The sequence below is a fragment of the Seriola lalandi genome, unplaced genomic scaffold (assembly GCF_002814215.2).
Source record: "Seriola lalandi dorsalis isolate HSWRI2012SDOR001 ecotype SW California unplaced genomic scaffold, Sedor1 jcf7180002054534, whole genome shotgun sequence".
NCBI classification, from domain to species: Eukaryota; Metazoa; Chordata; class Actinopteri; order Carangiformes; family Carangidae; genus Seriola; species Seriola lalandi.
In genome coordinates this window covers 21,622-35,654 of record NW_019525087.1, presented here as the reverse complement: position 1 = coordinate 35,654, position 14,033 = coordinate 21,622, and the positions used below count along the sequence as shown (strand labels likewise).

Here is a 14,033-nt window from a genome sequence, read left to right as displayed (position 1 = left end):
TTTTTTTTTTTTTTTTTTTTTTTTTTTACAATCGTTCCACCAGGTTTGATGCTTTGGTCTAAGCATTGACTTTTTGTGGGTAAGTAATTGCAAAAAACTGTAACTAAGACACCATACAGTTAAGAAAAACAGTACTTTTCCAATGTGACTCAAACCAAAGATCAAATACCATCATTCAAACACAAATAAAACCGCAGACACAGTGACACTCCACGCACCTCTGCTCACTGTTGATATAGAAGCTGTGTTTCAGAGACCTCCTCCCTCATATACTGCATTTCAAGACTGAAACTGTTTTGTGTCAAAAAGACTGACCTGTTCAGGCTTGTGCAAATATTGCTCAGAAATGTCTAATCATGTCCAACTGTGGAGGACACAGATATTATATTCTCAGTATCCATAAATCTACTGCACACCAGTTGTTTATTTGATTATTTTGTTCTTGTAATGGGACCACACTGAGGTGATAATACACCTCGGGCAGTAGGCACAGGTTCAGCTGAGTAACCTGTGAACCTATTCTTTACATGGGACACAGTTCTAATCTGGCTCATATTACCAGTTAGTCTGTGAGTGGTCACTTTCCTGCTCCAGTCTTTTAAGGGAGCCTGAAAGACTGTGGTCTCTCTTAGAAAGTAGTATCTAGAGTTCATGTAAGAGAACTAGACATGCAATCATTTACCTCTCTCGCAGGTGCGTGACCAGTAGCCAGTCCCAGTGCAGTCACAGATGAATCTGTTCCAGCCTTCTTTGCAGACCCCCCGGTTCTTGCATGGGTAGCTCTCACACTGCTTGCCCGTTTGCTTGTTGCATGAGGGTTTGATTCCAGCACCATTTTGGGCCTCAGCGATCTGACGGATGTCTTTGCTTCGACCATCAATGAAAAGGTCACGAATACAGCCCACGTAGCCGTAGTTGAGCATCGCTGTCCACAGCTCAGTGGGCAGGATGAGGTTGGTGCGGTCAACAGGAAGCCCCCCCAAATACATGTCACCCTCCAAGTCCAGAATCTCACTCTCACCACTGGCTGTGAATGGTGTCCTTCTGCTGTTTACAGAGATGGTGCCTGTGGTGGGTGTGGTACAAGATAGAATGATGATGTCAGGAAGAAAACATTCTACACACAATAATGAACAGCTATTCATCCTGACTAGATTATAAAAAAGAAACATTTAGTGTACTTCTTGTTAATTTATTACTTAACTGTATTTTTTTTACACTTTTTGTAGTTAGTACAATATACATTTCCTGTTATTTAAACATTATGACACAAAACTTTTCACCTCAACTTTTTTTTTTAATCATCACACTAGAGCTGCACAATTAATCGAAATACAGTTGAAATCTCAATATGGCCAAGTGGAATATCCAAATTGCTGGAGCCACAATTTGTTTGATGAAGGTAAAATGTGTCACAACATTGTTTTACATTGTTAGCCCCATAAGTGTTGTGGTGCTACAGAGATTCCTCAGCCTACATATCATACTCTCCAGACGTAATGGAACATGAATGTGTAGTACAAACATTATATTGTTTCAGTGAAAATGAAGTGTAAAAATGTGACTGACTGAAACTGAAAAAGTAACTCCTATCACAATCGCAATATCTGCCAAAAATAATCACAACATGATATTTTTTGCACATTGTTCAGCCCTACCTCACACCAACCCAGAAGACAGTGCATAGGTAAAGCAATAGAGAGTAGCAGCATAGTTATTACTGATCATAGTGCGTATATGAACACCATATTTACATAAATATCTATACTTTCAAGTTCCCACATAAACCTAATTGTTCTAGATACCACACTCACTTGAACGTCTGTTTTATTGTGTGTAAAATATGACCATTAGGTTTGTATTTGTTTATATTTAAAAAGAATATGTACATAATCAGTAATATTTTTCCCCACAATCCCTCCAACATCTTGAGTTGTTTTGTGTAAACTTGGACATGCCTTATTTTCATCTTGCAAACATAATCCTGACAATAAAGTGACATTATGTAGAGGAATATCTTTGAAACGGAATCTGGTTATTATCAGGTATACTTGTTTTCAGTTCTTCTTATTATTATTATTATTTTAGTATGTGATAGATGTTGTCCAGTTGTATTTGGAGGTCATAGCTTTGATGAGTGGCATGATCTGTATCTGAAGGTGAACTTGGACAAAGTATGAACCATGTAACTAAAAAGAGGGTGGATATCTGTGGGGGTGGAGTTCTAATTTGGGCTTGTTGATAAAAGTGGTTACTGGGGAGAAAATATGTGTTTGCTATATTTTAAAAGATATCCACCTCATTATACATTTGATAACATCTAATGAGTCCCTTATTTACTTCCTCATACCTTGAAAACAACTTAATTGCATTTTAGAACTTAATTAAATTCAGTTTATTTCAATTTTTGCTCGGTAAGAAACAAATCTAATTTGTAAAGTCAATTCTTGGACATGATTATTCCACCGACTTCACCAACACAACTGACCTGAGCGTCCATCTCTCTGGATGTCCACGTGATACCAGGCACCATCATTGACCTTTGTCTGAGTGGCCTTCACCTTTATAGTCCCTGAGCCCATGTCCAACAGCAGGTACAGGCTGCCATCCAGTAGTTCTACAGCAAAGAAATCCACCTGCACAAGGCCAAAAATGTATTACCATTCAGTCAGATACTTGCAAAAGGAATGCAACATATAATTCAGGTTTGATTATTTAATTGTAAGTATTCAGTTTGGATCAGCTTCCAGTTTGGAGAAGCAGCATGAGCACCAGTACAGAAGCTAATATCAGTTGAAGTGTTGCTTTATTTTGAATATTTTCACCAGTTTATCTTGACATCAAACAGACCTTTCCTTTGGAACTACAGTTTGTAAACTGTTGAACTACCACATTACTACGCTCAAGGGCACCTATGGTGTGCACTGTACTACTCACCAGATCAGCTGTTTGAGTCAGACAAAGTGTAGGTGTAGGTTTGTTCATAGGAAAACAAAATGTAGTTCCAAAGTAAAGGGGTGTTTGACATAGAGATAAAGTGGTGAAAATATTTTAAATAAGATGTAAACTGATATTACCGTTTTTAGTGGGCATTTTTTTTTTTTAAATGGCTAAACACGTCTTTCTGCTGACCCTAAACAGATATCATTAGAATGACATTTGTTAAAACAGAACTGAAATTAGTCATTAAGTGATCTTGATGATTATGGACTGACCTTGGTGTTCTTCTGGCTGCGAGCAGCATCTTTGCGCTCCTGGGGTTTGCCATGAGTGAAGAGGATGAGGCCGTTGGGCTCAGTTGTACGGAAATCAAAAGAGATGGATCCCATCCGCTTGGTGTTCCACTTGGGGAGGCTGATGTAGGCCTCAGGAGTCTCGAAAGAAATGGGGTCCAACGTGGCCACGTTCTCACACTTGTAGGACACCTCACCCTGGATTTTCATCTTAGGGTCCACAATCCGAGCCAGACGGGACAACTCAAGTCGGATGTCATTGTTCTTATATACCACCTGTAATAGGGCAAGGAAAGTGTTAGTTTCCTGCAGTGTTACAGTATGACCAAAGATGGATATATTTACTTTGATCAAATACCTCTGATAAAATTACAATGATTAAGATTGGTTAATACAACAAACTGCATTGTCATGTTTCTTATGAAACAAGGAAAGAGCTCAAGATGAAATTAAAATTATAACTGTTCTCAAGGTGAATGCAGTGCACATCTGTGTATATGAATTTTAATTATACTGGTGATAATTGGGTTATCAAGGTTTAAAGGGAGTTATTACCTTAAAGGAACAATGCAAATATTTAGAATAGGTTCACCTCCCTTATGTCAGGAAACAAGGACTCTGTGCATATACTTCTAAAATTCTATTTTGAGAGACACAGTGAAAGAGAGACAGGAAAGTCAGGGACAGATAGAGGGGATGATGACATGCAGCAAAGTTCCATGGGTTGGACTTGAGAGCTACCAGGGGCCCCCAAGTTAGAACTAAACAATATACACAGATTGATGACAGGCAGCAGCAGAAATCCAAGGTTTATGGAAATGCGGAGAGAGCTCCATCCAGGTCACCCATGCTTGGAACTAGGAGAGATCCATGACTACAAGCTGGAACTCAGAATCCAGAACAGTCAGCAACTACTAATGTTGCTCAGTGTATTTTTTCAAGTACCTGCTGAGTGTGCTGAAAGCAGTGGTCAAACAGAGGTTGAGACATGGTCCCTATAAAAAAGAATGTCATATTTTTGCTCATCACATTCCAGAAATTATTTGATATGAGTGATTTCGCCACAAGCTAATAGAAGAGCTGATGTAAAAGAAGGAATCAAGAGCTTGGACATCACAGCTGAGTCCAAAGAGAGAAAGCTCCCTCTAACATGGTGGTCACAACAAATCTGTCAAAAGTAACAAGTGAGAAAAATAAGGTGACCTAATCCTAATAATTATCCTGATATCAATCTGGAATGATGACAGACAGGTGATGGAGGTGGACAACAGGTGAGTAGCAGTAGCTTGTTCTCCACAGCATTTTGGACATCTTTTATAACTTCAATATGGAGTCATCATCACTCCTCCCAAGACTTTTTGTAGTGTAGAGAGACTGTTGGACTTAAACAGACCACAGAGGATCTATACTGCGCACATCCTCTTTAATGCGGCGCTCTTTTGAAAATGAGCTCTGTAACTTTTGAATATTATGAGATGATTTCTGTATTCAACACTAAAGCCTGGAGTTTGTGGCTTATTCTGTGGCCCCATGAATCGGGGGCCACTATTCAGTAAAGAAGGCGTGTAGGAGCAGGATGAGTGGATCCAAAGTAGCAATTAAAAAATCCACACTGTCTGACTTGCAACAAACAATTTCTTTGCAACATTAAAAAAGATTCTCCTGCTGAATGTCTAATACCAAAAAGTTGCCAATAAATAGTTTATTGCAAGTCAGACAGTGTGCGGGATTTTTAATCGATTTCATAGCAACCACACACAGATCTGGGGAATGTTCCTGGATCACTCATGTTCACTCTTGTAGCAGCTGCTCCACACAGACAGGAAGAAACTCTCTTTTTTATATGATCTTTTGTATGATAGATTTACCACCTCCAAAACACTGATGTGACCATGGAATAAGTCACACTGAAATGAATTGAGTGCTTATTTGTATGTACGTATTTATATGTTGTATGTTGGCTATGATTTTGAATCCAACCCCTAATCCACCCACTCTGAACCCAACTGAACTCTGTTGCGTTCTGGTGTTCCCCCCTTCTCATACACGTGTTCAGAAGCTTGTCGCTAACTGTGTGTATCTGCCGTTTGGTCTGAGGACGTACTGTGGTGTACAGTGGTTCTTCTAGCTTTTTAAATCGAAAATGATGCTATGAACCAATGAATATGAGACACTTCATATGGTCACATTGTCAAAAATTGTCAATTGATATATTGTTATTACAAAATATCAGTTATAACTTTATTTTGAAATGACATTTTTTGTGCATCCCTGGGTTTTACTTCCTGTCTTTCTTTTTTCCATTTGCGATAACCTCAAATCCTACTTTGTAGCACAGGCCTCTAGTTGGTTAACAGTAACATAACTGAGTCATAAATAAACAGCAGACGTGTACACTTTCCAGTGAGAGAAACCCTCATCACCAACCTAAAGACTCCATACTGATGTGATAATTCACAACAGCAGAAAATCACTCAATCACTGACACTGAAAAACAGAGTGCTTGTGTAGGCATGCAAGCAATCAACTTCAGAGACCTAGAGTTGACTGCTGGAGGTTGCCATGTACTATATCAACATCAAGTACAATGGCGTTCCATGGATGATTTTGAGGTAGATTATAAGTAAGTTAAAAGCTCTCAAACAGAAAATGTTGGGCATTTTTGCATTTTACTGACACTATTGATAGATAATCAAAACTGTGCTTGTTCATCTTCTACTGATTGGCTAATTGATTAGTCCGTTCATAGTTTCAGTGCTACCCTTTTTAGGACATTAGGGAAACATGAAGGAAGTGTTGAGTTTGCATTAACAGCAAATTATGAGATCAGAAAACATTAAGGATTCTTACTAAATTATATTAACTGTTTTATATAAACAGGCCAGCAGAATGGCCGGTCTTTAACATGACCCTGATTCTAGTAACACCTGGTTGTCTCTGCAGTATCTTTTAGAATCTACAAATGTGTGCAAGTGTTGGATGGCTTGTCTAAATTTTATTTTCAGATATGTCACTGCTGTTCTATCCAACATGGTATTTTGTAAAAAAAAAAAAAAAAAAGAAAGAAAGAAAATAAATCAGTAATTTACAGTGCACATTATCAGCCTTCTTCATGCTTGTATTGTTCACTGTAAACCCACAAACAAACTATAGATCTCACTGTGCTACCTTCATAGTTTATATCCCTTGCCACAAAGCTGCTTTTTATAAACAGTTTCCTGTATAAGCAAGTGTCCTTTCAATGAAAGAAAAGGAATAAAAAACACTAAATGTCCAATCCTTTATCACAGCAGCCCTAAACGCTGTCAATAACAAAGAGGGGATGAAGTCACAGAGGGGGTTGTGTGTGTAAATTGAAATCTGCTCAAGTGGAAAATTGAGGAGCTTTCTTTCTCTAGGCAGAGAAACACCCTCTGCCTGGCTATGTTCTTGGTGCATACATACACAAAACAAACACACCCTCTCCGCCATTTCACTCTTTTGTATTAATGTCTCTGCTCTGGCTCCTCGCCCAGGGTTCTGTATGAGAGTGCAGTGATGGCTGAGTGGAGGGGATTGGCTGAGATTATTGATACTCCATCAGCAGATTTGACAGTAAATCATCTTATCGCTTAAGGTGCTCAGGAAATGGATGGAAAATGGTCTTTTCCTCTTCTCCACTCTCAATCTCTGTATTGCTTTTCCTTCTGTTTTTGTAACATATTTTTTGCTCTTGCTCCTTCCATCCGTCTATCTCATTCCACCACCTCTTCACAAGAAGCCACTGTTCTGTTTGCAGCTCTGTTACTCAACATATGTATTCTGAACCCCCACAGCAGCTCCACCATTTTCTTTTCCAAAACAAAAGCGTAGATGTGAATGACAATGTCTCTTCAGACATTCACAATACAGAAGGGAAAGGACAGTTGAATTTCACTTGTCTCTAGTAGCCAACTGGCTTTGTAGCAAGTACTAATAATAATAGAAATATGTGTTGCTGTCTGTATTATTTACTTCTTATAACAATGAGTCAACTTGTATTTGTTGTGCTAAACACTTGGGCTTGCTTCAGCTTCAGCAAAGATGTCACTGTATTGATTTCTTTTAATCTAATATTGTCCACTCCCACGAATTGTTTGGGTGATCAACCTACAGTATACATATATTATTTTTTTAGTTATTTTTTTTTTTTTTTTATTTATTTCATGGTGATTTATTTAATTTATTTCACAAATTTTCACAAAAAAAGTAAAGATATTCTGTAAAGCACTAAACTCCTCCAAAATAAAATGACAAAACAGGTCTTTGGTCAGTGCCTTTAAAAATTGTTACAAAATGATAAACGTCTTATTGACAACTCAAACCACATTCACCCGTTCACACGATTTTCTCTACATGTATAGCACTTTTCTGCTATACTGTACATGCGCACTCTCCCAGTTTTGGGGTTCAGTATCTTGCTCAAATATATTTGCAGACAAATACAGACTAGAGGAGCTGGGAATCCAACCACTGACCTTCCAATCTGTGGACAACCCGCTCTACCTCCTCAGCCATAGTTTCAGCATACAATTGATATGATCATACAACAGTTATGTTCTGTCACCTCTACAGTTAAGGTGTGTCAATGTTCAGGCAGTAAACTGTTCTAGGTTGAGGTCAGGGGGAGATGGTGGTTTGATTTGTTGATGAATTGAAATATGGGCAGTGGAAATCGACTCATTGTAAACTATTGTAATTTTTGTGGAGTGTAGAGACTCCCCTTGACAATCAGCTGATCACGGATATATAGGCGCTGAGTGGTCATGACATCAAGGTTCTTTAGTTTGACTGCTGTGAGACTGTTAATTTATTTTTTATGTTCTTTGTGTTTCTACTTTGATATCAACCCCTCTGCATGTCAACTAATAAGAGCATTTCATTTTTTTGTGGAAAAGAACAAAAATGTATTGCTACAGAGTCTGATTGAAATAGGTAAATAAATATGAAAAAAGAAATGAATGATGTTTGAGCATGTTGACCCAAGACGAGTGGCTCATCAGGAGGCACAGGAAGAGCCGCAGTGGTCCAGAATGGCTGTTGACCGGTCAGGTCAGGTCAGTAAACACAATAATTTCATAAAGGCTGTTGTGTTCTTTAGATAAACTCTGACGATTATTGCAAGTACATTTATGACTTTCATTCAACAACAAAAGGCTATAGGGCCAGTGGATCAATGTGAAAAAATGTTGTAATTAGTTGAGCATGTAGCAGCAGTAACTATGCCAACAACAGAGCAGCAGATTGAGGTCAACACCACAGCACGTGAGTCCACTTTTACAAAAGACGGTTCAATTATGCTCCCTTTAGGATGAAAATAGATAGTCCATTTCAAAAGATGTAACCACCAATTCCCTCCAATATTTCAATGTGTTATTCATTTTGTCATGGATGTAGAGCAATAAATCCACTACATAGCAGTCCTGTGTGGAGATGGAGAAACTTCCAGAGGGACAACTATCACTGCAGCTCTCCACTGATCTGGACTTTACGGCAGAGTGGTCATACAGAAGCATCTCCTCAGTGAAAGTTTGAAAAAAAACATCTAAAGGACTCAGATTCTTGGTCTGATTAAACCAAGACTGGACCTTTTGTCCTCTATTCTAAGCATCATGTCTGGAGGAAACAAGACATGATGCTTGGTTTGTTGAAGGAATGGAAGTTTATGCAATTATTGCTATTATTTGCAGATGTTTAATTATCCATGGTTACTTATTACAGTCCCTAGTAGCTGAAGGGATGGTGTAGAAAATTATAACCGTTTGTTTGATATGAATAGTAAAAGTCTTGAGCTGCTTTATTAGATAACAATGATAAAAAGACCAAAAACAAAGATGTAAGGAGAACTCCTCCATAAGAATAATTTAATTTAATCATATACTTACCTAATCTGTTCATCATTATCTTTGTTATCATAATTGTCATTTACCAATGTTATTCATTCATAAGTTTCCTTTTTGTGGTTGTAACTTGCCATGTGACAAATGTGATTCTGAGGTGGCTTGAAATGGCTGAGAACTCCTGTCGCTGTGATCCAAATAAGGCATATAAACTAAATTCAATCTTAGTTCAACCTATCAGGCGAGAGTTGGCTCGGGACCTCACGTGGGGACCTAACTGCAGGTATTTCCTGTGCACTGGGGACCTAACTGCAGGTGTTACTGCCTGTGTACACGTGAATGCATAAGGCAATATGCACTCAAGTGTAATATGCAGCGGAAAGGGGTATTTAAGCAGGTGCTTTTTGCCACTCGCAAGTCTCTTGGAGACTCAGGGCACATGGGCGGTTAAACTTTTGCAACCTTTTCAAATTTTTCAACCTGGTGAGAGTTGATTATTTGCGTTTGTGGTGTGTCCCTGATGAATGCCGGTGCTGAGGACCTAGTAATTGATGTCAACCAGTTAGAAATTTTCAATAACAACAAATAGAACAAATGTTATAAAAAATTCTTTCAGCTGAAAATCCGTCCAAAGTCATCAGCCTTGACTGAGGTTGGTGCTGAACAGAGCCAGTTCAATCATTTAATTTTACTTTTATTCTCTTGTGGCATTGCAAAATAACTCTGTAACTGAGGAAATACAAATTACTTCAGAGGTAAGCTCCAGCATATCCACACTATGGCAACACCACTGACAACCTTAGGGCACACACACACATAACCACACACCGTAGGGTAGAGAACCTGTGTAGGGACCCCTCCCCAGGCTGACCAGGTGTTCGGGCCCGGCGAAGGCCTCATAACTGTTAGGTTCCTTTGGGTTAGCGGTATAAATCCTGATAAGATTATTGAGACGGAAGTACAGGGGCAGGTCTGTGGGCTCACGGAGTACTCTGGTGGAGGTATCGCCAGGGCGTGCCTTTGGGAGTCTCAGCGACGTCCTCACAGGCAAATGGGTAGAATGACATAAGAGGGCCCTCCTCCGCCCCTTTCCCGTGTCCACATGCCTCAGTGCTCATTCATTGCCTCAAATCAAGGACGAAGCCAGTGAGCGAGGGTGGCCTCGTAGGGTCCCACGTAACAACTGGACAAGGACAGAGAAACTATCCGTATTTTTCCATGAGGGCTTCGGGCCCACTAGCATAGTCCAGCGATCAATGATGGGCCCTATCTGATACCTGGCAAAAAGTGGTGCAACACAAAATGCAAAAGTGTCTCTGTGTCCTTGCTAGTTTCAGACTGACGCAGTTGTCATTTTTCTGTTCAGCACTCAGGTTGTTTAAACAGCAAATACACTTGTGCCCATCTGAGAGCCCATTGGCATAATCATGTTCCACTGCCTCAAGATAGGTCTTAGGATGGAGTGTGGTTGGGGGGATTAATGGGGCATTGCTAACTTTAGGCAGCAATAGTGATTGCATCCTTCAGAAGGTCGGGACATTCTTTGTGGTATATTGTGTGCTGCATATTGCCAAGTGTCATGGATGTCTCTTGGACAGTGTTCCCCATTGATCACCTAGACTAAATTTATTCTGCCAGTTTCATAATGTACCAAAAATGTAATCAACTTGTCACAAATAGAATCTAATTCTGTATGAATTATAATAGCAATCCACCAAGGTGCAGTGCACCTGACTTTTAAATGGAATGGGAGATGATACTTGATACCAAAAAAACTCAAAAAGCATGAATAATTAAGAGAATAAGTACAACCATTTAGAACCATACACCTGGGGTAGCAACAGTTTTCCACCATTAAAATTGCAAGTGCATTTGAACACGCCTCAAATACACTTGTGTGAGGTGCTTCAGACTGTACCCTTAATGTCCACTATTTTTTTATATTTCAAAGCCAGCTGTGTTGCAAAAAAATTTATGGATGTCAACTTGTGAACTTGGATTGCTGAGGCTCCTGTGTCCAATGTATTAGAGAAAAATGTTGATGAATGTTACACCTCAAGATAGTATATCAGACATAAACCCTGTTCATTCAAAGGGTTCAATGAGGTCATCATGATCCCCTCAGTCTTCTATTGTGTCTGCAAACTCAAGCTGAATATTCAAAAGGCTGAATCACTGGCACAAGATGCAGGGCTGACACAGAAACAAGCTCTACAAAAGGAAGGAGCTATTTTAAAAGCCAAATACAACAACTTGAACTGGAAATGGGAAACGAGAAAACACTGTGAAACTGAACATCATTAAGGGATGTGATGATTCACATGATGTCATGCCCTATCCAGGTGACCGGATGAATAAATATTTGAAAATTGATTAATTGGAGATTCATGTTATGAAATTAGAGAAGTGATGTGCTTAGGCACTGTTTGTAAGCACAACCCTGGAACCTGAACATACCAATCCAAATATGGTCATTCATAACCAAACCAAACATCAAACCAATAAACCAGTGAATGGTAATTGGACTTGCACTTATATAGTGCTTTTGTAGTCTTACTGACCACTCAAAGTGCTTTACAGTACTTGCCACATTCACCCATTCACTCACATTCAAACATCACACTCATACACTGATGGAAGAGCCCCTAAGTGGTATTATCAACACAGCCACTAATGAAATGTAATCCACACCACAAAATTCAAGACCTCAAAAGCCATGAAAAGTCAACACCCAGGGGTGTGGCACATTATGTTGTTAATACCATCTTTAGTTGGCCAATAAATGGATCACAAAGAAAATGTATAGTACACATTCTAGAAAACCTCCTCACTTTATTGTGTTATGCAGCTTTTGTGTTGTCACGTGGTGGTGTGTAACTTGACTTTGTGGTGGCTATTTCTCCCTGAGTTTGTGGTTGCTTAAGTTGGTAGTTACCAACAGGTTTTGTTTGGGTAATGGGATTTACTTGGGTAATCTGTGCTACATTAGTAACTTAATGGTTTGTTTCTAGTCCTACTTTTGTGATTATAGCTTTGTAGGCCATTGATTTTGGCTATTTTTCTCATATGGGACACTTTGTGCTGTGCATACTGTGCATATTTAATGAAATTTCAGATTTCAGGCGCAGTTAACCATTTTGGATGCAGGAAAGTTATCTAGTATGGAAACCCTTGATAATTTTATTAGTGCATCTTCAGAGTAGTTGCTTGAGAAATCCACTATAGACCACCTCCTAAAACTTGCCAATCACTATAACATTGAGATAGCCCGTAGTGAGAAACGACTAAGAGTATTAAGGAAGCTCTTAAGGCTGTTATAATTGAAAATGATATCCTCAAGCCCGCTCCTCCATCAGTACCTCAACAAAGTATACCTCAAATGTCAGATGATGCCATTGATCTGAAGTCAAAAGGTGGCCTTAGAACTGGCCTTACAAGAATAGCAATTGCCACACAAACAAATTGAAGAAAAGAAGCAAATTCATTTAGAACATGAGCGTTACCTTAAGGAACTGGAACTTAAGCATGCTGCTCTAGTGAGACCTACTAATGTTGAGCTATCTGGGTTTGATGCAGTCAGGAATATTAGGTTGGTTCCCCCTATTGTAGAGAAAGATGTTGAAAAGTACCTTCCTCATTTTGAATGTGTGGCTACAATCTCACAGTGGCCTAAGCATGCCTGGACATTGCTTTTCAAAGTGTTCTGGTAGGAAAGGCCCAGGAAACTTACTCTGCTTTAAGAATTGAGGAAAGGTGCTATTACAAGTGCTATTCTGAGAGCCTATGAGCTTCTTCCTGAGGCTTACCGGCAATGCTCTAGGAGCCTCAGTAGGCCTGACAAGCAAACTTATGTTGCATTTGCTAAGGAAAAGGAGACCCTTTAGTAAATGGAGCAAATCCAGGAAGGTAGAAACTAAGGAAGATCTTGACAACTTATCTTACTGAAAGAATTCAAATTATTCACAGAATGGTGTTTTCTAGAGCTCGAACTCTTTTCTTTCCTCTCTCCCTTTAACTAGAAAGTTGGAAATTGGAAGTGCTTCCTCAGAAAAGGCTTGCTTCTACTGCAAGAAAACAGGTAATCTAATTGCTTTTTGCCCTGTCTTGAGCAAGAAATATAAATCCTCTAAGCCTGTAGCCTTAATAGAAACTATTCAAAGCGCCACTGTAACTCATGCCATGGCAAAACCAACCCAAAAGCGTGAATTAGCTGGCTCTTCTGCTTTTCTTATGGATGGTTTTGTTTCCCTCACTTTTGATCCTACAAACAGTTGACCCATTAAGATCTGGAGAGACACTGCAGCTTTTCAGTCCCTGATTCTTTGGGCCTTCCTCCAGTTTTATAACAAGTCTGCTTTGGGCTATAGTGGAGGTTGCTGTGGCTCCTGTGTCCAATGTCCATACAACATGGTTCCTTTTCCTTAAGACACTTTTCCTGTTTGTGTCGCTACTTGTGCCATGTCAAGGAAAGACAAAGGCAAAATCTCTTACCCTGAGATTTCACTTTTTGACACACTCTTAGCCAAGGGTGAGACATTGGGGTTTCGTAAACTGTTCCCCGCTCGTGAATAACTCAAACTAAAACAGGGGAAGGATTCTACCTTGTCTTCCCCTTTCGAAGAGACTGTCTCTGAGGGTACAATTTCAGCTGTTTCCTTTGGGTATTTTGTGAATAATGAAGTGTTAATGATACAGTGGACTTCTCCTAAGTTGTCTTGTCAGGATGATTGGAGTAATGTGTTCCAAGTTGTTCCAAGTATTTATCGTTTTGATATCTTGCACTTGGCTCATGACCATTGTCTTTTGGGACATATGGGTATTAGGAAGACATTAGATCGGGTGCTGAAACATTTCTTCTGGCCTGGTGTGATGTGATGTTGCACAGTACTGTAGAACATGTCATATTTGTCAAACTGTTGGTAAGCCTAATCAGAAAATTCCA

At 39.4% G+C, this 14,033-nt stretch overlaps 1 protein-coding gene across 1 annotated transcript in view; it reads right to left on the bottom strand.

Annotated features, from left to right (window-relative positions):
- Window positions 1-14,033, bottom strand: part of LOC111661088 (neurexin-3a) — a 129,856-nt gene that overhangs the window by 101,810 nt on the left and 14,013 nt on the right. Inside the window, 3 exon segments of the mRNA XM_087176135.1 lie at window positions 683-1,066; window positions 2,489-2,636; window positions 3,216-3,509. Of these exon segments, the coding sequence (XP_087032261.1) occupies window positions 683-1,066; window positions 2,489-2,636; window positions 3,216-3,509 (826 nt within the window).